Here is a 25908-nt window from a genome sequence, read left to right on the forward strand (position 1 = left end):
TCGGTCTCGGGCTGGTTGGCCGCGTGGGCACGGTCACCATGCTCGAGCGCTCGGTGTCGCCACGCTGGCTGTCCCACGCGCACATGCACTGCCACGTGTGGCCAGCCATGGCTACTCTAGCCTGATTGTGGCCTGGCCGTCGCTAGCTCTTGGCGTGTGGAGCCACTGCTGCTGCTTGCGTAGCCTGGCGGTGTTGCCACCGGCCCCGTCGTGCTGTCGCACTGCTAACCCACCCCACGCCATGACAATGCCATTGCCGCTGCCATCACATCATTGTCATGTCCACACCCGTCCGTTGTAACCTCTACGCCGCTGCCGGCCCAGTTCGAGGCCGCCACTACCGCGCGCACGTGGCCGAGCTTGCCGTCACCTTGTCGTTGATGGCACTGTGGCGCGTGGGCCACGCCGGTCAGGGATGCGCGCGCTTGTACTTTTTGTCTGCACGCATGCCTTCCTGGTCGTGCCAAGCATGTCTCACCAAGGTGAGGCCGTGCTGTGCCACCTACCAGTGCATGTCTCTCTCTTTCTCGCTTTCTCCCTCCGCTGCCGCCATCGAGCCGCGCCATCAAATTACGTAGCGAGCAATCACCTTCGTTCAATTCATCGTATCCATGGCATCACCATCACATCATGTAGCTACCCGACCCCACCTAGCTTTGAAGCGAGCACGGCCAAGCTTCAATTTTGGAGTTTCCCCATCGTCGTGCTGATAAGGCCACGTCCGGCCATGGATGTGGGCAGCCCTCCAACCGTCCCTCCTGAGCTAGTTGACCTACACCACTAGCATCGCCTTCACTCCCTCTTCACCCTGCGTGCCTTAGCCAAACCACTACCGCCTCCCCATCATCGCTGACGCGACTGTGCCGCCTCGGTGCGTCACCGCATGGCTTGGACACACGTGGCTAGCCCTCCTCCACCATCCTCCACCCCAACCGTCATCTCGGCTAGATCCATAGTAGTCTACTGATGCTCCCTCACTAGCCAGTTAGGTTCTTAGGTGCTCTGGATCGCTGGGGCAGCTACGCCATCGCCATGGATGGCCACGCGTCGCTGCAGCTCGCTCCAACATGTCCTGCCACCCCACATTGCTGGTTGGTGTAGGTGGTGGGACCGTAGTTAAAGTTTGGCCTAATTGATGGGCCAGCGTGAGCCTCTAGTGGCCGGCACGGTCGTGTCGTGTCATCGCCGCTGCGCCACCGTGCACTAAGCTATTGGGGGGTGCACACGGGTGAATGTAGGAAAGGCTAGGGGGTTAAGTGAGAAGGTTTGAGAGAGGGGAAATAGCGTTAGGACTTAGTTGTAATTCAGGAGAAGTGTGAGTTCTATTTTGCAAAAATGCCAACACACGCGGGATTTCCCCCGCCGCGGGCCATCTCGCGCTATAGGCTGGCCTCGTGTGGGCCGCACCGTTGGCTACCACACGCTCTCACATGCACTGCGTCGCGTGGGCCGCACAGGCAAATTCGTTTTTCTTTTTCATAAAGAATTAGAAATAGCTTTCTAATTTAATTTTTGAGCTGATCTTTGGTAAATCATATAAAATCATGTATATGTCCAAAAATTATGAAACAAATTTTGTTAGGTTCTCAAAATTGTGCTCTATCTATTAGTGTATTTAGTTCATATATGTACATATTGATACTAGGAGCTATTAAATCATTTGAAAATGTTTAATATTGTTTGGGTAATTATTGTAGGAATTTTTGTGGTAAAATTGGTGATAGCTTTAGTCCTAAAATTTTTATAGTAGCTTTAAGGTATTATTATGTGCTCACGGTAATTTTTGTAGCCTTAGAATAGACTAAACATTAATGTAGTTAAATACTCTTTGTTTCAATATACATTAAATCATTAGTAGAAATAAAGATATATCCTTCATTTGTAAAGCTTGGTGTTTGTTAGTTGAACCCAACACTTTGCTTGGTAAAGATGATAGTTAGCTTAGTACCTTAGTCATTAGAGCTAGCTTAGTAGCTTAGTATGCGTATTCTTAGTTTAAGAGTTGCTATTGCCTAAATGCTAAGTGTTGCATCATCATCGCATGCATGTAGAAAACGAGTTGGCAGAGATCGTGACCACCGGTGATCGCGAGTTCGAGGAGATCATCGAGGAGTACGAAGAGGAGATTCTCGTGCAGGAGGAGGTCCCGGAGCCACCACTGACTGACTCAGCTGACACCACGCCTGGCCAAGGCAAGTCCCGGTGCATAACCACTTATTTTTTATAATCATTGTTTATATATGTTATGTGCATTTACATTACAACAATTTTATGGAAACCACATGCATAGATACACCTATCCTAAGAGTCTTACTAGTGCGTGTTTGAGTAGATGCTATGCTTAGGTCATCGGTAGCGTGAGTAACCCACCGTTGCTCACAATAGGGGATTATTTTTACTCTCATAATAAAATGATGAAGGGAAAAATGAAGACCAGGCAGGGATATGGTATGGGTATTGGTGGGTGTAACAGGTTGTGTCCCGCTGCCAACGGGGCTTAGCTTGGTTACACTATTTCCATGTTCGTGTTGATTAAGGACCGTCCATTGCTGTGGATGGTAGTCAGGTCACAAACTTATTATCCTAAGCACATACTTGCTTATGGGAGTGGGAAGGCTCATTATGATCTTGTCATGGGTTCTGGCTCTTTCTGGACCGACTGATTGGAGGTGGGGAAAGGTGGAGGTTTGAGCACCATATTGAGACTAGGTCTCAAGTGTGGGGGCTTAGAGTCCAAGTTTGGACGAGGACCTAGACCCCGTGACAGGAGTGGAATGGGTTGGTCTTGTTTGTGCCTGGGGTACAAACGGGGCATGTGTTTCGGGGTACCCAACTAGGATACATTGGTTCCTGAATCACTGTTTCCATGAGACGGTATGACTTGGCTATGGTCTAGCACCGTAGTAAGAACTAGAAGATGAAAGATGGTGAAATGGTTCTGATTGCTCTACCCTTGCTTGAAAGTAGAACAGGTGCTTACCTAGAATGGTAATAAAACTTGACATAATCATGACTGCTAATAAAACTTGACTATAAGGATGAACTATTACTAATGCTTTCAGCAAACAAAGAGAAAACAACAAACCCATATTACCTATCATATTCTTAAGAGTCAGGAAACTATTCCCACTAGTCGAGTAAGTCTTGCCAATACATTGTGTACTCAGGGTTTATTTTACCCATGTTGTAGGTGTAGCTTGAGGAGTAGCTCTTGTGTGGAGGATTCTTCTAGTCGGCACAGATGGATCCTTATATCTTTTTCGCTAGATGTTTACTTTCATTCCACTGTTTAATTATCGCACTCTAAACTCTAATATTGTAATAAATAATTTCTAATAACTCTTGTTATATGAAATGGACTAAGTATTGTAAGTTCATACTCATTATTGGATTCTGGAAGTAAAACATGGATTGTTTCGAGTTCTCCCTTGGGATGTGCTCTATAACAAAACCGTCCAATTTATAAGAGCACAAGTATAATAGCAATCACTGAAGTGATCAAACTATCATACTTGAGCCCATTTAAATCCGGTAGTTCGATGAAATCATGAGGGATCTCAAACCAACCAACATACAAACCAAGATCATACATGATTCAACATAACAAGTCACATATTATATTACAGTTCACAAATGGTTCACAACTATCTTACATACATTGGAGTTCACATAGTTATTACAAACCAAGTTCAAATAGCAAAAGCAAAGTAGTTTGACATCAACATCACACTTAGTTTAAATACATGCCATTACCATGGTCATTTCCAGCAAAAGCATAACAGAGAGAATAACTTAGGAGTACCATGCCCCATGGTTTAGTCCTCATCCACGGTAGGATGAAGGTAGTTCTTACAGTACCCATGATACATCATATCATCTACAACAAGAGGGAATAAACCCTAAGTACGAGAATGTACTCAACTAGACTTACCCATCGTAAACCAAAAATAATATGACACCAAGGAGTATGCAAGGCTTTATCGGTGGAGTTAGCTTGACAACATTTTGCAAAAAGCTTAAGTAACATAACTTGGAGATTTAATATCTTTAGCATCAATTTGAATACCTATTCAATTAAGCATCTTTAGATTAGCACCTGTACTTGAGCAATCACATGATTAAACTAACAAGCATTAGTAACCATATCCAATGTATTAATTTGAGCATCATCATAACCATCAAGTTCCATCAATTAATGTTACGTTGCCACTGCTCAGTCAAGTTCTCACTATCCAGGAGAGACGGTGACTCGAATCGATTCCAACCAGCTAGGGAGTTATTCCTAATATAAACCCATACTTCCCCCGTTGGGGTCACGTCGGGTCACCTTTGGTACAACTCCGGTATAGTTGTGGGTCCGATCAGCGCCACATTCTTAGGGATACTACCTATCTGCCAGAAAGTTTAGGCCCAGCTTGCCCTTGAACTCACGCCACTAGCTCCTCGCACATCCTTACTTCCTCCAGTGTGTGTACTTTCACTTACCAGGTCCTAGCCTGAGTTAAGCTACTCGGCTTCAAGGTCAGAACGGCTTATCCGGCCAACTAAGTGCTAGGCATGCGTTCAACATGATATAAGGACGTACAACGAATCGGTCCTTAACTGACATAGATGAGAATAAATAGGCACCAAGACCTCCATGCCTTATTGTTTTTTTATCACAATCCTGTCCGATCTCCTTTTATTCATCAACACATGGTTATTTCCACGATAGTAATTATAGCCAACCATGACCAGATCTCTACCTATATCTTGCAGGTGATAGGAATCACCTGACTTCTACCGGACTAAGCATGGCTAAGCATATATTCGATCCTAGACCTACATAGGATTCAAGATATATTTGTCTAGACAAAGAAAGTATATGCAGCAAGTGATTCCAATCAACCCTTAGTACTTAATGCATCAACATAAAAGGACTCAAGTTAATATTTAGAAAACATAGGAGGCTTATAATGCTCTAGGGCTTGCCTTTTAGAAATGAGGAAGGTTGGTGATCAGGACACTCAGGAAGATCTTCTATGTTGACTCCTCCTTTTGCCTAAACCTCCTGCTCCTGGGCTGCCTGCTACTCCTCCTGACGCTCGAGTTCGAACTCGAGTAGCGTCATTCCTTCTGGGGAACCTATTGCATGCATATGCACAAATGAGTATCATGAATGCATAGGAGATGAGATGACATGATAAAGTGTATACACATGAGCTTGGTTATTCGTAAGAAGTATGATAAGTTTAACATTCGTTGACCAAGTAGATGTATAACTTTCTTCTAGTTGATCTTTACTGAGTAGGTGCATATCTCTTCTATAGTACAAGAAACATACACTCACCAAGTTCTAGTAACCTAAGGTAAAGTTGTTCATCATCAGTAAGACGCTTAGAACCTGTAGCTAACAACTAATCTCAATTAGCCTAAGCATCTACACAAGCATCACATAAGACAAACAATTACAATTTGACTTAGTCATTTCCTGGAATGTAAACATCAACTACTTATTTTACCCATATCTAGAGTTCTACTCAACCAAATACTATGATCTTAGACTTTCTAGAAAGCTTATAAAACTTCCGACAACTTTCTTATAGTCATCTCCAGATGATTCAACGTCTATCAAGGTTAAACAAAGCAATTTCATAGATCTATTAAAAAATTCCAGAGAATAAGCATTTCTGGAGACCAACTTCCAATAGCTATAACTCTCAAACCATTTAGCCTATTGTCATAAAAACTTTACACAAGCAAGATAATTAAGTTATCTACAACTTTGTTACTGACAAGATTCACAACAAACATCATTTTACCCATGCAATTTACTTAACAACAGAAACTATTCAAAATAGTCACTATAATTGAATTATAGAGCAATTAATATTTCACTGCATACAAGCAATTAAATCTAGGCACAACCAATGGTATCAATAGTTCATAGACATCATATACACTTTAGAAAACATAATGGTCAAGCCCAAATAAATTATTTAGATACCTTTATTAATTTATTTGGACACTAAGGTGAAATAAGGAACACATCAAAAGTGCACAGTAAATTCTGAGAAAACTACAGTATCCTACATATGACCCCAAAAGTCTATTATACAAATTTCATGCCATTTAGATAAGTATAGCCATCTCTACAAAAATAACAAGTTGCATAGGCTTATTTTAGCAAAAATAGTTTAGCCTAGTAAAAAGTGTCAAACAATAGATTTCATATTTTCATTACTTTCATCCTAGCACCATAACACTGTGTAAAAATTTGCATGATCATAAGTTCTGTATTTTTACCCCATTTATTTTCACTAGAAACTAGCAATTAATCAAGGTTAATAGGAAAACCATATTCCAAGTATACCTACTATAGGTTTGGTATTTTTCCTAGCTAGAGCATATCAATACAAGACTAGTAAAATTGAATGACAATTTTTGCACTTCCCTAGCTCAAGATATGCATTTTACAAGATGGAAACAAATTTAAAAGCACTTATCTAGCTCAATTAAATTCCCCTAGAAAAAATCCCAAACAGTAGGTTTCATATTTTTATCAAATAGTAAACTTCATGAGGAATACAACAAAATTTGGATCACTTAATTTGGACACTCCTAGCTCTCGATATGAATTTTGAAGTTTGCTACAAAATCTGGAATACTAAATAAAGAAAATCGAATTTCAAATCAAGCTCAGCTGCTAGGTGCACCCGGTTCATACACCCCGCTGTGACTGACGCGTGGGCCTCGGGAGTCAACTGACCCCACAGGTCAGCCACACCGAAGCAGAGCGGCAGTTGACTGGCAAAAAGCTCACCAACGGTGAGCTCTTCGGCGGTAGCATCACCACAACTACACTCGTCTCTCCATTCCGCGTCGACTGGTATCCTCGGTTGGATCAGAGACTTGCCGGAGCAAGCTCAACGGCAGCAATGGTGGCTCAGCGGCGATGCACGATGGCGCACCGACTATCTCTGACCACGGCAAGCTCGGACGGGCTTGGCTACACCTCTACTGGGACCTAGCAGAGACCTAGGGTTTAGATTGGGGCTTGTGAGGGCACCAATGAGGCATGGCCGCGTGCATGATGGCACAACGACGCGAGCACGATGGCGGCATAGCGGTGTTCTACTCCGACGAGGTCAGCATCGGCATTAAGCTCTTGCCTTGAGCTAGACCTAGCTCTAACCTAACCCTAACATGAGAAGAGAGAAGACGCGAGGGCTCCGGTGAGCATGGCCATGGTGAGCTCGAGCTCGGCGGCGCCAATGGCATTCACGGTGACATCGTGGCCTCAGGGCCCTCACCTTAGTTCGAAAGGCGATGTTAGCGGGTCAATGAGGTGGAGCAAGGCACGACGAAGATGTGGGTGCGAGGGATTGAGCAGTGGTGCTATGGCAGCGGCGTATTCATCGGCGAGGGCGTGGCGGTGGCGGTGCGGCTTGGCATTGGTCGTGGCGATGGCGAGAGCGAGCGAGAGAAGTGGGTGAGAGCGAGAATGAGCAGCAGCAGCAGTGCGTCACCCTCTTCTCCCTGTTCTAGCTTGACCAGCCGAGCCAATGCCAGTGTACGGCTGCCTGCGCTAGTTGGCCGCGACGCGCACGGCAAGGCCAGTTTTAGTTCGGATGAAACTGCCTAAAACTCGATTTTCTCTCCACCATAACTCATACTCCATGGTGAATCAATGGAAACTGTATTAGTGAAAGTTGTAGAGCTATGTGAGATCTCCAACTTTGATTTAGGGAGTAGCATCTAATTCGTCATGGTTAGCAAGTTACAAAGCTCCAAAGTTGTGCACTTGAAACTGAAATCAGCATTTTGAACAGCAAAATTTCTAAGTCTAGAAACAACATTTTGTTGATTCTTGTGAGCCCTATTTGACCATATTAGGCACTGAATTAGCTCATGACCCTTAAATAAAGTTTGTTCCACATAAGATAAGCTACAACTTTTATTAAGGGTGCATTACCATGCAAACACTCTATGCTATAGTTCAAATTTAGTCAAAGTAGGATCATGAAAAATGATATTTTGAGTAAACTAGGACTTAGAAGCAAAATTGGCCTATGTCATGAATACAAACATTGTTCCATTTACCATTCGAGACATGTCTAAGGTGTTTTTGTGACCTCGCAACCATCTCTTGCATTGGTCACACATGATCACATGCATATGCATGTATATAATCTACATCATATTTGATAATATGTAAAGAATAAGATGAAATTTCATATGCTCATGCTCATGAATGCTTGGATGATGCTTCTGCTCATGAAATGCAAGTGCCAAATGCAATGATTAACACTAGGGTGTTACATGCTCAACGGAACTATCTGATGTAGCTCAGTTTTGAGGTGCTTAGTGTCTAGTGGAAGACGAGCACCTCGAAAAGCGTGTTATTTCAGGCGGTTCTACCACAGGTGGTATCAGAGCTAATAATGAGTCTATGAGTTTAAAGACTCTTTTCAAAACCTAAAATTTGACCACCAAAAGCTTTGTGAAAAGTAGGATGCGATAAATTATGTAAATAGGTATAAGCCCTAATAATATGGTCTATCTAGGATAGCGGCACTAGTTTTATCTAATCAATCTTCTATAGGTACACTAACTTACACTGCATAAGAACCATTTAGCGTACATAAAGTGAGTGTGCGTTGTGCCAAAAATTATATACGAATGCCGCTATATTCTGGCCTGAGCAAACGAATAGGTCGATCCATGCATCATGAAAAGAGAATCTTGCTTAAACTAAACTCCCCCACACGTATAATTTTTAGATAGTAAATTGGTAGGATAATAAATAAAGAGTAATGCTTTAACTCTTAAGGAAAAGTCTCGCTAGTAACCATTTATTGGGCCTTATCATCTCTTTAGCCTTTTGTTTCTAAATATGGAGGCCTTGTCCCTAATGGTGGGTTCCTATTTGTTTACAAATGAACCTGAGGTCTGGTCATGGGAGCACCAGTGCTAGGACGGGCCGTGGTCTTGGTGAAGACCAGGGCAAAAATGGTCGTGGTGATGATCATGGCAATGCCAACGGGGAGAGCCATGAGGCCCCGTTCCTTGGACCTTCTCCTCTGCCTCCACCAAAGCCTCCGATGACCCATGCTAAGATGTTGGCTGCTCGTCGCGAGTTGGCCCGTGCCTTGGAGATGCTGGCATAGGCTATTGGTGGCTTCACCCGTGGAGGCCTTGGCGGCAATGGCAGGAACGAGGGTGGTGCTCGTGGTCTTGAGTGGCCCTATTCCTATCAGGACTTCTTGGGGACACACCTGCCCTTGTTCACACTGACTACTAAGCCTCTAGACGTGGAGCATTGTCTTTGTATTCTAGAGCAGAAGTTTTAGCTGCTCAATGTGACTGATGAGCAGATGGTGTGCTTTGCCGCACAGTAGCTTCTGGGATCTACCAGTGCTTGGTGGGACACTTTCAATGCCATGCAGCCTATGGACCACCATGTGACTTGGTAGGAGTTTACCAATGCTTTCCGTTAGTACTATATTCCTGCTGGTTTGCTGAACAGGAAGCTATCTGAGTTTCTAGAGCTAAAGCAAGGAAACATGACTGTGATGGAGCATGTGAACAAGTTCAACCATCTTGCACAGTATGTTGGGACTCATGTGGATACTGATGAGAAGAAGATGGACCATTTCAATCGTGGTCTCTCTTGCATCTTGCAAGAGAAGCTGTATACAGGGGGCTATTAGACCTTTGGTGCTTTGATGAATGGAGAGACTTCAGCATGACTCTTAGGCTGAGTGGAAGCGTAAGAGGGTGATCACTGGGTCTTCTAGTCACCCACAGTCACAGAAGGTATAGGTGGTGAGGAGGGTGTCCTATCACTCTTCGGGTGGACAGCCGTCTCATCAGACTCAGCAGACTCACTAGACACCTCCCACCCAGTATTGTGTACCTACTCAGCAGGTGCAACAGCCTTAGGGACAGTAGGTTCCACCTCGTAAGGGATAGGGAAACAAGCCGGGTGCTTGTTTCAAGTGTGGCAAGGAAGGCCACTATGCCCGTGAGTGCCCCCAAAACTAGCTTACTCGGTCTTCTTAGCCTTCAGCCAATTCTCGTTTGGTCAAGAGGACTATCATCAGGAAGAAGGTGCCCATGAGCTGCTCGGGATAGGTTAACTTCACCAAGGCTGAGGAGATCTTGCAAGGAGAGCCCATGATGGCTGGTATGTTCACCATTGATTCCCACCCAGCATATGTATTATTTGATTCTAGTGCATCACATTCATTCATGAGTATGGGGAGATGATTAAGTGGGTTGATTATAGTTTTTTAGATTACACACTACAACATAGACGCTCATAAAGCATGCACACTCACCCCTATGAATGCACGCACATAAACCTTACCCCTATGAGCACCTTCGAAGACTGGGTAGGCAAATCCTCGAGACGAGATTGATGAAGTCACCATAGGCGCGTCGCTGTCGATAGAAACGTCGCCTACCACAAAAAGCACAAAGCTGTTAAATCTTAAAGTATTCACTCCCACGGGGAGTCGAACCTTGGACCTTAGGTGTTACTAATGCACTTGTAACCACTAGACTACAAGCCCTTTCACAAGTGGGTTGTTTATATATGTAGGGTTTTTCCAAACATGGGCTTGGGCTGCAATGGGTTCATGGGCTTATTTGATATAGCTTAGTTATTGTGGTGTATTAGATTAACCGATCAAAATTGGTTTAGTTAAAAGCCAAGATCGAATTTGTGACTAAAAATTTTGTTTTTGATTTTGGTGAGTTTGGTTCGTTCTTCAGTCTCAGTTAATTATTGGAACACCTTCCTTGTTACACCCTAAACAAACTACTAAACCATGTCATGAGCATCATGTTTATGTGATAAAGCATTTGATAAAGTGTGTAGATCAATTTCTTATAACCTAAAATGACTAATAAAAATGTTAAATGAAAGTTGATTTAATAGCTCATGTATATTAAGTAGGGTTGAAAACTAATGTTTATTAAGCAAAAGTATTATAGAACATGTGTGTGACACCTAAATAAGGTTTGAAGTACAAACTTTGTAGATGATAATGCAACTCTTGCTGTACAAAAAGAGCATTGCTAGCTAGTATTTCTAATGGCCTAAAAATGGAACCTGAAACTAAATCTAGCTCAAGACTTAGAAGATTTCCAAGTTTGAAAATAGGGTGACGACGTTATATTGGTGAATTAATTCCGTGCAATTTAGCTAGGCAGTGGTGTCATGTTTTAGCTCATGTTGGTAGTCTGATATGCCCGCTTTAGCATAGTGAAGGTGGTTTGGTCTCAACTTCCATAGTCTGGTTGTTATTGATGCTTTAAAATTCGTGGACATCTCCTGCTCGGTCTGTCTACGCAGTCACCATGCGCCTATGCTCGCCATGGTCATTCCGGCTAGGCCATGCACATGGGGCTGCATTGCTAGGCTAGGGTTGCCCTCGGCTGGCCGTGGCTTGGCTGCGGCCTAGCCGCCACTGGCCTCTGCCGTGTGGAGCCGCCGCTGCTGCTCGCCTAGCCGTGCGGTGTTGCTGGCTGCCCCGCCGCTCCTACCGCACTGCTGCCCCTGCCCCGTGCCATGGCCCGGCTACTGCTGGTGCTGTCACCTCGCCATCGCATCCGTACCCCCTACACCTCCGCGCCGCTGCTGGCTCGGTCCAATGCCTACCACTGCTATGCACACATGGCTAGGCTCGTCGTCGTCTTGCCATTTATGGCACTACTACCGCACGGGCCATGCCCAGTCATGGACGCACATGTTTGGTTCATAGTGTTTATGCGCGTCTCTCCCCAATCACGTCGACTACGTCTAGCCAAGACGAGGTCGAGCTGAGCCCCACCTATCTCTCTCTCTCTCTCTGCTTCCATGGTCAGTTGGGCTATGCCATTAAATCCATTATGGATGGCCATGCGTCACCGCAACTTGCTCCAGCGAGTCCCGCCACCCCACATTGCCGCTTAGCGTAGGCGTTTAGGCCATAGCTGGAGGTCGGCCCGATCGATGGGCCTATGTGAGCCTCTAGTGGCTGGCGTAGCCACCCAATGCTATTGCTCGTCGCGCCGCCATGCATGGGTTAGCTAGGTGTGTGGGGGGCAAATTAGAGGAAGGCCAGGGGGTTAAGTGAAGAGGTCAGATAGAGAAAGAATTAGTAAACGGATGGCGACATAGTTTCAGAAAAGATCAGGGTCTCTTTTGCAAAAGAGCCACACCCGCATGGGTTTCCCTCTTGGGTCGCGTTGATGGGCCGGCCGATGCTCGTTTGTGGGCCGCGAGGTCGGTTTCATTTTTTCTTTTTCTTAGAAATAGGTAATAGCTTTCTATTTTAATTTATGAGCTAGATTTATATAATTAATATAAATTTGTATAGGTGTCCAAAAATTGTGAAACTAATTTTGATAGGTTCCTAAAATCATTGTCTACCTGATAGTGTAGTTAGTTCATACATATGTGTGTTGATACTAAAGGCTATTAAATCATTTGAAACCGCTTAATATTATTAAGGTAATTATTGTATGAATTTTTGTGGTAAATTGGTGATAGTTTTAATCCTAAAATTTTTACAGTAGCTTTACTGTACTATTATGTGCTCACTGTAATTTTTGTAGCCTTAGACTAGACTAAACATTAGGGTAGTTAAATGTTCTTTGTTTAAATATATATTAAATCTTTAATAGAAATAAAGGCATACCATTGAATTGCGAAACTAGGTGCTTGTTAGTTGAACTCAATATCTTGCTTGATGAAGATGATAGTTAGCTTAGTATCTTAGTCATTAGAGCTAGCTTAGTAGCTTAACATGTGTATTCTTATTTTAAGAGTTGTTGTTGCCTAAATACTAAATTGTTGCATCATCATCATCGCATGCATATAGAGAATGAGTTGGCGAAGATCGTGACCACCGGTGAGCCTGAGTTCGAGGAGATTGTCGAGGAGTACGAGGAGGAGATTCTCGTGTAGGAGGATGTCCTAAAGCTGCCACTGACTGACTCAGCTGACACCACGTATGCCCAAGGCAAGCCCTGGTGCATAACCCTTATTTGTTATAATCACCGTAAATATATATGATGTGCATTTACGTTATAGGAATTCTATAGAAACCACATGCATATATATATATATATATATATATATATATATATATATATATATATATATATATATCCATCCTAAGAGTCCTACTAGTGCAGGTTCGAGTAGCTGTTATGCTTAGGTTGTCAGTAGCGTTAGTAACCTGCCGTTACTCACAATAGGTGATTATTATTACTTTCATAATAAAAATAATGAAGAGAAAATGGAGACCGGACAGGGATATGGCATGGGTTATTGGTGGTCATAACAAGTTGTGGCCCGTGGCCACGGGACTTAGCTTGGTTACACTGTTATCCCTGTCCGTGTTGATTGAGGACCGTCCATTGCTATGGATGGTACTTAGGTCACAGACTTATTATCCTGAGCACATACTTGCTTATGGAAGCGGGAAGGCTCGTTGCCCTCTTATTGTGGGTTCTAGCATTTATCAGACCGACTGATTGGAGGCGGGGAAAGGTGGAGGTCAAAGCACCATGCTGAGACCGGGTCTCAAGTGTGGGGCTTGGAGTCCAAGTTTAGACGGGGACCTGGATCCCTCGACAGGAGAGGAGTGGGTTGGTCTCGTTTGTGCCTGGGTGAAGGGTTGAGATGGCGACTAGACGGGGGATGAATAGTCTTTTCTAAAACTTAATCGCGTCGGCTAACCGATACAAATGCGGAATTAAAACTATCGGTCTAGCCAAGACTATACCCCACTATATATGTTCACTAGCACCTTGCAAAGATACTAATTATGCAACCAAGGTGTCGGGCTAGCTAGAGCTCTCCTAAACAATTCTAAGAGCAAGGTTACACAAACCTATGCCATTAGTATTTTAAGCAACAAGAGAGCTCCTACACATGCTAGTAAGCAAAAGCACAAAGCTAACGATGCTCACTAGCAATGCTCAATAACAAGGCAACCAATGCCTAATTAGAGAGCGCAAATACTTAGCTACACAAACTAAGCAATGTGACTAACAAGGTTACTAAAACCAAATTAGCCACGCAAGGGAGCTACTTCTATGCTACACAAGCAAGAAGGTAATTAGCAAGCTACACAAGCTATCTAATTACAAGAGCAACTACACAAGCTTAATATGTATAAAAGTAATAGCAAGCTTGTGTAATGGGGATGCAAACCAACGGGAAGAACAAGGTTGACACGATGATTTTTCTCCCGAGGTTCACGTGTTTGCCAACACGCTAGTCCCCGTTATGTCGACCGCTCACTTGGTGGTTTGGTGGCTAATTAGCATCACCCGCTAAGCCCGCACGTCGGGCGCCATAAGAACCTACCCCTTGAGTGAGGGTAGCTCAATGACACGCTTTACTAGAGTTGCTCTTCGTGGCTCCCGTGGGGCGAGCACAATGCCCCTCACAAGCACTTCTCCGGAGCGCCGCACAAGCTTCTTGCGCGCTTCAACGGAGACCACCACCAAGCCATCTAGGAGGTGGCAACCTCCAAGAGTAATAAGCACCACCGGCTTGCAACTCGATCACCTAGTGCCACTCGATGCAACCTCACGATGCAATCGCACTAGAATCGCTCACTCACACAATCGAATGATCACTATCAAGTATATGTGTGATGGAGGGCTCCTAAGCACTCTCAAGCATGGACACAAAGTCCCCCAAGGTGCTCCACACCAGCCATGGCCGAAGGCCACTTCTATTTATAGCCCCAAGGGCTAAACTAGCCGTTACCCCTTCACTGGGCAACGGTCGGGCCGACCGGACGCTCCGGTCATGTTGACCGGATGCTGGACCTCAGCGTCCGGTCGCCCGCAGACGGCCACGTGTCCTAGTTCCAACGGTCACTTGACTTGACCGGACGCAGCAGCTTTCAACTGACCGGACACTGAACCCCCAGCGTCCGGTCGTTTCCAGTAAGGTACCGACCTCGACCGAACGCGTCCGGTCACACTTGATCGGACGCAGCCAGCGTCCGGTCACACTCCAGCTTCTGCGTCACCATACGTCAGCCTGACCGGACGCATCTTGCCAGTGTCCGGTGCTTTCAGACCCAGCGTCCGGTCAGTTGACCGACGCCAGCGTCTTCGTGACCAATTCGTTTTCACTTCTAACTTCTTCACCATTGCTCCAATGTGTGAACCACAAGAACTTGCATCCGGCATAATAAAAAAATAGGCATTCCATTTTCCCGAAAGCGCCGAATCTCGCCGAGCTTGCGAGGCGGGAGGGAGAGAGGGACCCAAACCCATCTCACCCCTACAAACACCACCTCCTTTGTAAATGTGCCAACACCACCAAGTGTACACCACCATGTGTATGTGTGTTAGCTTTTCACAATCAATTCCCAAAGGATGTTAGCCACTCAACTTGCCACGCCACTCGATCCTAGCGACGATGCAAAGTTAGATCACTCGAGTGGCACTAGATGACCGATATGCAAACAAGTTTGCCCCTCTTGATAGTACGGCCATCTATCCTAAACCCGGTCATAAACTTCTCTACACACCTATGACCGGTGAAATAAAATGCCCTAGGTTATACCTTTGCCTTGCGCATTCCATTCCATCTCCTCTAATGTCGATGCAACACATGCACCAACACGATCAACAATGATATGATCCACTTCATATCATCACGTGATCATATTGGTTCATCGATCTTGACTTTACTTGCTCTTCACCGTTGCCATCGTCCATCGGTGCCAAGTCTTGCTCAAGCTTCACCGCCACGCGGTCCATCACTCCAAAGCCTTCGACTTGCCCTTTACGCTTACAACCGGTCCATCAAGCCAAGTCTTGTCTTGATCTTATCCACCTTGATCACATGACTCAATGTCATGTCTCATGTGTATTTAAGCTCCTTCATCATCACATGTGTGAGCTTTGCAATATTTCGAAGCCATTTTCACCTTCATGGCATATGTTGCTCACACACATGTACCTATGGACTAATCACCTGTGTATCTCACATTAACACAATTAGTCCACCTAGGTTGTCACTCAATTACCAAAACCAAACAAGGACCTTTCACTGGGGTACAAGCGAGGCATGTGTTTTGGGGTACCTAGCTGGGATATATTGGTTCACGAATCGTCGTTTCCGTGAGACGATACGACTTGGCTATGGTCTAGCACCGTAATAAAAACTAGAAGATGAAAGATGATGAAATGGTTCGGATTGCTCAACCCTTTCTAGAAATTAGATCAGGTGCTTACCTAGAATGGTTAGGTAATTAAGTAATCATGACTGCTAATAAAACTTGACCCTAAGGACGTACTTTTAGTAATGCTTTTTCACAAACAAAAGAAAACAACAGACCATATTGCCTATCATGTTCCTTGCGAGTCGGAAAACTGTTCCCACTAGTCGGGTAAGTCTTGCGAGTATATTGTGTACTTATGGTTTATTTTACCCTGTTGCAGGTGCAGCTTGAGGAGTTAGCTCTTGTATGGAGGATTCTTCTGGTGGGCGCAGATGGATCCGTGTATCGTTTCCGCTAGATGATTATTACATTTTCTGCTGTTTAATTATCGCACTCTGAACTCTGCTATTATAATAAATAATTTTCAAGACTCTAGGTTGTGTGAAATGGACTAAGCATTGTAAGCTCGTACTCATTATTGGATTTTAGATGTAAAACGTGTATTGTTTTGAGTTCTTCCTTGGGGTGTGCTCGACGGAACTGTCCGGGATAGTTCACTTTCGGGGTGCTTAATGTCTAGTGTAAGACAAGTTCCTCCAAAAGTATGTTATTCCTGACTATTCTGCCACAATTATGCCCACTCCTAGCTATCACACTGTAGCACACATTGGGCTCTGTCTGGCTACGCGAGGGTCTATGGTGGGCTATGGCTTGTGCCTAGCATAGCCACGGCAGGTTGGCAAGTACGGTGAGCTGTGGGTTTGTTTTCCACTTTTTTGTTTTGTGAAATGAGAAATGCTGCCAGATGAATAACCAACAATGACAGCCAATGCAACCACTATTCGGCTTGTTCGCTTGGTCGTAAACGATCGTAAATTTTCAATCAGAACAGTATTTTTCTCTCATACCAAACCAGCCAGCAGTAATAATCCACGATCGTATATGATCGTTTCAGCCCCAGCCGAACATGCTTATTGATTGCTCATTGCTAGTTTCAAAAAGTGACAGTGTTAGGGTTTTCATAACCAGTAGTGCTTGTTGGTTATGAAGTAGTTCCTTCCATCAATTCGTTAGACTCTAATCATCATTGCTCAATAATATTCTATTTTATAAAAAGATTATCTACCCTCTTCAATTATAAAAAATAAACTAAACTATATATATTACACATCTATAATGTCATAAAAGATAGCCTAAAGTAACCCTTGTCTTCATGTAATTTACCCACATATTTCGTTACTACAAATAACCTAATGTGACCACTAAATTCTCATATAAATTACTCAACTTTGACATTATCAAAATGATTTAGTCATAAACCCCATAAACCCTAATGTAAATTACCTGACCATGCCATTATAAAGAAATTTTCTGACTCTTATATATGCATCTAAATTACTAATTTCTGCAGTTGTTCATATAAAAAAACTAACTCCTCAAGGTATACAGACCACATTGACATATATGCAGGAAGTGGTGAGCATATTGATTTCCATGTTAAACGCATAGGTCACGCTAACATTTCAACCAAACATATGTCAAAATGAATTTGGAGGTACAATGCAAAAAAATTTGACATCTGAAGTGGATCGCAACTAAACACAACCAGAATCTGCAACTTTCTACTAGTGATGTGGGGTTGTCGTGTTTTAGCATAACATTTAGTATAAACATTCCCTACCAAATGTCTTCGGGTGAGTATTCCCATGTGCTATGATTGGTGGTAGTATTTTATTACTACTTAAAAGTACTAAGAGAACTCTACCATTTTGGTAGTGAAATAAAGATGATCATAATGTATCTATATATACGAAAATTATGTGGAGCATAAACAAATGAGGCGGACCAAAGTTAATGAAGCGCACAAAACTACTACTACTACTAGCGAGGCGATGCATATGGTGTTCTGGCAGCGGGGATGTCCAGCCCGGCTCTGCCTAGCGAGGGCGGTGGCATGCTGGCACTTGGATAGCCCGAAGTGCCCTGCCCCTTGACCGTTTGCGCTGAACCAAATGTCACTATCGTGGATGATATCCGATCCCGACCCTTTGCCTACCCTGTACAGATATGCTACGATGTGACCATCTGTTGTCGATCTCTACTCTAGCTGGGTTGGTTGCGAATATTTTGTCATTTCCTCATGTGAACGCATGGCCCGTCGATGGACAGTACGTGTCCTCTCCTTTTGACCTCTTGGGACGACGACCGTACCGACCGACAAAACCAGCATATAAACATCACTACAAAGCTATACTAAGTGTATATATATACTAGCACTGCTGACCCATAAACATTTACTTGACCAGCATGGGCACAACATACCAGGACACATTTATATTTACATGTAGTCCCTCGTGCAAGTTGTTGGAGTATATGTAACACTTTACATTTTTTTTTCAACATGTGTGCACTGAGAACTTAGAAAACACCCGTGATTTTGCAACGTACGTTTCTGGTGTAAGATGAGAGGAAACACGGCAGGTCTAGTTGGACTTGTTGCTACTACTAGAAGCTAGCTATACTCTACTTTTTCGGCTAGTAGTTGCTGTGGAAGATTGCAGCCGAGGGGCCGAGCTTTTCAAAGCTCGGTGAAGCCGAGAGTTCACATCGTGCCATGCCGTTGAACGAGCATGTTGCATGTATGTGCATTGCATGCGTGCATCCATGCAATTTTTTTATCCTCTCCTTGAATACAAGTTCGGTACGGTGTGCTTGGATTGACTGAGATCATTGGTTTTAGTTTTACTCCAGTGTTTATCTGATCTCGTCCTTATTAGGCCTTGTTTGGATGCGCATGTATTCATCTCAATCCACGTGTGTTGAAGTGGATTAGAGTGGAACTAAACTAAATTTCATTCCAATCCACTCTAACATACGTGGATTGAAGTAGACACACATGTATCAAACAAGGCCTTAGGTGGGTACGTACTGATGCCACTCTTTCAATGTTGACACCAACCGAAGACGACGAGTGACTTCTTCTTCCTTTTACAGGGTGTCGTGTGTCGAACAACAAAAAATGTCTCGAGTTACATCACTAAACAATCCGTACAAGCAAGAACACGTCTTTGAATTATACTAAAGTAATGATTAGGATTAGAATCTTGATATTACATAGAGCCCATCACATAAACATAAGCGAAAATTCCTATCTTTTGGTAGAAATTGAGCAGCAAAATGCGTTATGAGATTCATGCACAAAACAGAATTTTTGGGATCGAAAAAACAAAGATTTTCAGATACTCACAATTGGCCATTTGTATGGCTACGTGCGTTGAGGTCTTCGTATACATGAGAGCTCTAAAATCGAGAGAGTCAAGAGGTTCTGAGCTTTAGGAGAAAGGTGAAGGTTTCACATCATTAGCGACTTGTATTTTTACAACAAAGTGATGAGAGAAAAGACCACATCATAACGGCACATCGCAAGCTAGAGTCTGCAGTGATGACCAAGGGAGCGCACTATCAAGTTCATTTAAATTTGGGTTATCTCTATTGTATCAGTGGAGTCATTGCTAGTGATGAATAGTAGATTTTATAGGATTAACAACAACATTTTGTAGGGGCTAATCAGCTGACCTTGCAAACCAACCTAACTCCACCCCTAGCTATGACTTTCCACTACTACAACAATCTTATTGCAGGCGGGCAAACCCGGTTAGTTAACGAAGACAGGCAAAGCGTCCGCCTCCGTTGAAAAGTCTACGTTAATGCATACTTACCTAGGTGGGCGTCGTTAATCCTTTAGCGCAGGCGATCGCCTTACAAAGACCGTTTGCGTTAATGGAGCATTAACGGAGGCAGGCGCATTGCGTTGCCCGCCTCTGTTAATGATTAATGCACGCGGGTGCTTGGCCGCGGGCACTGCCACCGCTTAACGGAGGTGGCTGCCCAATGTGCCCGCATGCATTAATAAAAGGGTAGTGCCTCGCGAAATCTTCTGTGTAGTAGTGTTCTTTGCCTCCTTCAGATGGCTTTTACTTTTGGGTTTCATTTTAACTAAATGTATCTAATTGAGAAGTGTATGTATGTCTTTTTATATGGTGAATTAATCTTGTAATAAGCGTGGTATAATTCCTCAAAGGCCGCCTCCAACAAGTTGCCGAAGTCGCCGGCTAACATGCAAATCTATCCAACGTGGCGGAGAGAGCAGAAAAAATGGTCTCGCTAGTGAGACCCCAAGCGCTAGTCTTGCAAGCGTACCGAAGAATCCTGTCTCTTTCCATCCCGTGCTGTCAGGACACGCAGGTTCAAGCGCTTTTTTATTTTATTTTAACGCCACGTAAGCTAGCGATTTTGCTAGACCGCTGCGGACGCCCTAATGGGAGGACGAACCCAGATCTTACTTTTCATGGTCTAAAAGCAACATGCATTTTTCAAATCATTGTCAGCTCTCGGGTGAAAACTCAGCAGAAAAGCTAACCAAGGAAAGAGACAGATATAGCCTTGCAATGTGACTTGAAAGAACTGAATAAACACAGTCTGCATGCAACTATCAAATAAACAATCCACAACGCAGTTCATGAACTAGCTAGTAACTAAACCATATATACAAAATGAGCTACCATATACAGCGTAAACTATTGTTTAACCGTACACAATATAATCCCAACTATTGGTAGAAAAGAACATGTGGAAGAGCCTTTAGTTGGCAAACACTTAACAATTGTGCCCCTTTGGCCAAAGTCCAGGGTGTGTATTTCCAAGGGAAGAGAAAGCCATAGCAACAACTAAACCCACTCCTTTCTCTCTCAACAAAAAGCAAAATGAAGATGTCTTCTTCTCTCTATAGGTTGGTGGAGAAGAATACACTACTACAGGATTGAATTTGCGCAGCGTTGCACTTTTGGTCTCCGTGGCGGGCACTGAGTTTGCCCGCCACGGTAAATACAGCGATTTACCGAGGCGGGTATTTTTTTATTTACCGTGGCGAACTTTTTTTGCCCGCCGCAGTAAATCGATTTACCGTGGCGGGCGCCTAAAGACGTCCGCCACGGAAAATACCCTATGTACCGTGGCGGACGTCTTAAGATGCCCGCCGCGGTAAATCGATTTACCGTGGCGGGCGCATTAAGACGTCCGCCACGGAAAATACCCTATTTATCGTGGCGGGCGTCTTAAGGCGCCCGCCACGGTAAATCGATTTACCGCGGCGGGCATCGTTTAAGTCCCGCCACGGAAAATCGGAGGCCCAATAGGCCCAAAGCGAGGCCCACTATTTCCGCGTCATATATATACACAGACTAGGGTTTCACTCGCACTCCCAGCAGCCGCGCCTCCCTCTCTCATCTCACTCTCTGCGCCGCGAGCTGCAGCTGCAAACCGTGCGCCCCCGTCTTCCCAAGATCCGGCGCCGCTTAATCAGCCCCTGCTCGCGCCAGGGGCCAGAGATCGTTTCAGGGACAGCCGAGCAGAGCAGAGCTGACTCTGCTTGCCCGTGATTGGTTGCTGTTGCTGGCGTGAGTGCAGGAGGAACGGTTGATTTGATTCTCTCTGTCCGTCTCTCTCGCTTCGCGCGCGTGGCGGGATGCTGGTGCAGAAGCGGAGCCCCGACGTGGACGCCCCCGCCGGTGTGCCAGTCCCCACCATCCGCGTCAAGGTCAAGTTCAACGGCGTCTACCACGAGATCTACATCAACTCGCAGGCCTCCTTCGGTAATCCCCGTAGAGTGCACCGCGCCTGGCGATCCTAGCTACCTACGAGCTGCTTTCTGATCGAGATGGCCGGCGATGCTCTCCTGCAGGTGAGCTGAAGAAGTTGCTGTCGGCGCGGACGGGGCTGCACCCCGAGGACCAGAAGCTCGTGTACAAGGACAAGGAGCGGGGCTCCAAGGCGTTCCTAGACATGGCCGGCGTCAAGGACAGCTCCAAGATGGTGCTGCTTGAGGACCCCGCCGCGCAGGCCAAGCGCCTCCTCGAGCAGCGGCGCACCGACAAGGCAGATCCGGCCGGTGACGGCGTCCCGAGGCGGATCCGGTCGGTGGCGGCGCGCGGTGGCCGGATCCGGCGGGCGAGGATGGTTCGGCGCGGCGGCCTCCCTCCACCACGGCCACGACGCCAGGATCCACCGGTGGGCTCGCTAGTGGGCTCGAGAACGGGCTCGCCGGCGGGCTCCTGATTTTTTTTGTTTTTTTAAATGATTAACCGCAGCGGGCATCCTAACGTGCCCGCCGTGGTAAAAGTATATTTACCGCGGCGGGCACGTTACACCGCCCGCCGCGTTAAATCGGTTAACAGCGGCGGGCAAGGCCGCCCGCCGCGGTTAAGCCACGATTTACCGTGGCCTCTAGGCCGCGGCGGACGGCTTTGCCCGCCGCGGAAAACCGAAAACGCCCGCCTCCAGTAAAGTTTGTGTAGTAGTGATAAGCGAGAGGCCTAATCATTTGTTTATTTTTGCATATAGACATTATGGAAATTTAAACTATGTATGGTCATCAGTGTCTTCAATGGTACCCAAAGTCCAAGCTGGTTGTATTAAATTAATGGTCCTTGTTTGTGTGGCCTTTAGCATATTACTACTACGGCTCATGTATATCGGTGAAAACGGAGTGATCGATTTGATGGGATGTAGCCATGTAGGACCATTGTGGGAGACCACGGTTACATTGAACAGTGATGGGAGCATAACTTACGTGGGAAAACGTAACAGTGGGTTGGCATACGTAGCTGCTTGCGTCACTTCACCCGGGAAAATTCATAGACAAGAATGAGCTGACCAATCTATAGAATCAGATGTGTCTATGTTAGACTTGATTGGCTGCCCAATCTATTTGTCGGTGCACAGAGTAACCAACACGTAAATATTTATAGTTTTGCCGTACGTTGTGATCGGAGGTGGCCTAGCACTCAATGACTCATGGTTTATACTGGTTCAGGCAACGTCCCTACGTTCAATCTGAGTCGGTTGGTGACTTTATTCCTGAGCCCAAGTGCTCGAAGTTTGCAGTGGGGTTACAAACGAGAAGGAGAAAGATGGGGGTACAAGAGGTCCGGTCGGACTCTGGTCAGAAGGGCCGAGAGTGACGGGAGCTCTGCTATGAGTTAAGTGTTCGAGCGTGTGCTCGTGGTTTGAACCTGGCAGTTCTGGTGTTGTGTCCTAGTGAACTTGATCGATCTGAATCAACTTAGTCTTTTGGGAGAGAGCTCATCCCCTTTTATAGATGAAAGGGATGATCTTACAAGTGTGTGTGTGAGAGAGAGAGAGAGAGCACGTATGCTGCTAAGTCTTGCTGCCCACGCTGGTGGGTACAAGATGATGGTAGACGCCTACAATACTGTTGAATGTCAGATGCACGCGGGCAGTTGTGTCGTCTTCTTCAGGTATGGCAGACATCGGTGCCTGCCACATTGTTTTACCATGTTCGCTCGGTACGGTTAATACCGGCGCCCATAATAATGTTGATGCCTCAGAGGCACGTGGGGGAGCCTTACCGTACTTGTCCGGTATGGGAGTTGATGGCGCCCACAACACTGTAGAAGAAAATGTCGACGCCCACAACACTGCTTGGGTTCTGTCATGCCAGGGAGGTCGTAGGGTACTGTTCTGCAGGTGCACAGGGTACGGTCCCTGGTATTACGGTTTGACTTGTGCGCCCTGCCTTACTTTCTCCGTCTGTTTCCTGGTCCTTACCGAGCGAGCGTCCCTGGTCGGTTGGTCCCAGTCGGCTCTGATTGCGCTAGTCGGAGAGGAGCTATAAGCAGGGGTTCGGTGCGTTCCCGGTCGGAGAAGCGGGTCGGAGTTGGAAGCGGTGTCTTGGCCAGGCCTTCCGGTCGGAGAGACCGTCCGGTGGCAGGCTGGAGACCAAAGCGAGCGTTCCGGCCGGAGAGATGGGCCGGAGTCGGAAGCGGGCGCCGTTCCTCCTCGGCCAGACTTTTCGATCGGAAATTGGATCGCCCCTCTGGCCTGCTGTTTAGGTATTTGGGCCGGCCCAAGAGTTGCGCGTTGGTTTGCGACGTTGTCTGCTGTGCTGGGCCTTTGCTGGGAAACCGGTCTATGAGGGACACCGGGTTTACGAACGACACTGTTAGTATATAATGTACGTATATTATGATTTTCTGAGCATATTAGAACAAATTAAATTAAACGCTTTTGACACATTATGGCTCTGTTCGTTTGTCTTAAAAATGGCTTGTTCGGCTTCTTTTTTCAGCCGGAATAGTATTTTTCTCTCACAACAATTCAGCCGGAACAGTATTTTTCAGCCAGTTTCAGCCAAGTTTCAGACCAGCGAACGGAGCCTATATTACGTCGTCCACTGAAAAACAACTAAACAAGCTACACTAATAGCCCTTGATTCATTAGAGCAAGGCTAATAATACAATCGGCTGCTGGCGGTAAGGATCTTTACAGTCTATCTCTCAGCCCACCCATACAGTGGTAAGTTTACAATTTGTTTCTTCTCTCTGCTCCGCCTCAATATTGGGTCCAATTATGGCATGCTATTATACTTGTTCTTAGTACACTCAGAGGCGGAGGATGGGCCGGTGCTGCTCGGGACCGTAGATTCTAAGAGAGAAGTATAGGACTAAAAATTAATTCGAATAAAAGACTATAAAACTTGCAATTAATTCAATCTATTTTCAACCAATTCATCAGCGCCTCTTCTCTAGTCCGGCTCTCTTGTTTGGCTCCGCCACTGAGTACACTGCTACAGGATAGATTAGGAACAGTGGAACACGACAAGAGATACATTGAAACGAGAGATCGAAAGAACTGAAGATAATAGTGGATTATATAGTGCTTCGTTATTCTTTTCTTGTTTATTTTTTTTTGCCAAAGCATGTATAAATGTGTCGGATATATCATCATCTAAGATATATGTATTTACACATTCAGAAATATGTTTACACGAGCGTCCGTCCACCCACACTCCTCCAGACGCGGCTTCCCACTCCCCCTCGTCCGCTTCTCTCAAGAACAAAAAAAATCTCCCTGCCATCAGTTTGCACAGCATCTCTCCGGCCCTTTCCCAACCCAATGCCGTCGGGATGCCTAGCCGCCGCTACCCCTGCTGATGGCGGCTAGGCGCACATGACGGGGCGCCTCAGGTAGTCCCCGGTCGAGCCAAGGGGCACCTACAGCACGGCCGATACTGGTGGTGCTCGCGCGCCGCCCGCTCGCCGATGGCTCCCACCCTAACGGTCAAAATCGACCAGCCCTGGTCTCTCCCCTATGTTTCAAACATATGTTTCAATTGTTTAAGATGTTTTAGGGATATGTTGCAAGTGTTTCATATGGATGTTGCAAAAGTAGATCGGGATGTTGCATATGTTGCAATAGCTATACACAAATGTTGCAAGCGTCTGTTTTAAATATTTCATCTGTTTTTTAGACGTATGTTGCAAGTGTTTTTATTTTGATGTTGCATATGTTTTACAGATATGTTGCAAGTGTTTTTATCTGTATATTTCATATGTTTTGCAATGGCTTCTCAAGTGTGTTCAGGTGCTTTTGCAATTGTTTCAGACACACGTTTCAAGTGTTTCATCTGTCTTCAGATTCATGTTGTAAATATTTCATCGGGATGTTTTAAAAGTAGAACATGTATAGTACGTATTTCAATGTGACTCAACTACCACAGCCGTCTGCTGCAGCTGTTGGGGGCGTCGTGGATGTGTGTGGGAAGCAAGGGATGGAGCGTTGTGTGGCTGCGGGCAAATGGAGGGGGGGGGGGGGGGGGGGGGGGGGGGGGGGGGGGGCGTGGAGCGGCGCGGGCATGCAGCAGCCGCGAGCGTCCGGTATTATA

General features: G+C 45.4%; 1 protein-coding gene across 1 annotated transcript; it reads left to right on the forward strand.

Annotated features, from left to right (window-relative positions):
- Nucleotides 1-11715: 11715 nt before the first annotated feature.
- LOC136457339 (BAG family molecular chaperone regulator 1-like) lies at nucleotides 11716-22324 on the forward strand. Its single transcript, XM_066457373.1, has 4 exons — nucleotides 11716-11816; nucleotides 21684-21817; nucleotides 21907-22181; nucleotides 22313-22324. Exons 1-4 carry the CDS (start codon nucleotides 11716-11718, stop codon nucleotides 22322-22324), a joined length of 522 nt encoding a protein of 173 aa, XP_066313470.1.
- The last annotated feature ends 3584 nt before the right edge of the window (nucleotides 22325-25908 follow it).

This window comes from Miscanthus floridulus, chromosome 1 (assembly GCF_019320115.1).
Source record: "Miscanthus floridulus cultivar M001 chromosome 1, ASM1932011v1, whole genome shotgun sequence".
In the NCBI taxonomy this organism is placed as follows: domain Eukaryota; kingdom Viridiplantae; phylum Streptophyta; class Magnoliopsida; order Poales; family Poaceae; genus Miscanthus; species Miscanthus floridulus.

Excerpts from the sequence above, each read along its gene's own strand:
- LOC136457339 (XM_066457373.1), top strand. The coding sequence starts at position 11,716 with ATGCCCAGTCATGGACGCACATGTTTGGTTCATAGTGTTTATGCGCGT. Across the intron at positions 11,817-21,683 it reads GACGAGGTCGAGCTGAGCCC|TGGCGGGATGCTGGTGCAGA; the intron begins CACCTATCTCTC and ends GCTTCGCGCGCG. Across the intron at positions 21,818-21,906 it reads CAACTCGCAGGCCTCCTTCG|GTGAGCTGAAGAAGTTGCTG; the intron begins GTAATCCCCGTA and ends GCTCTCCTGCAG.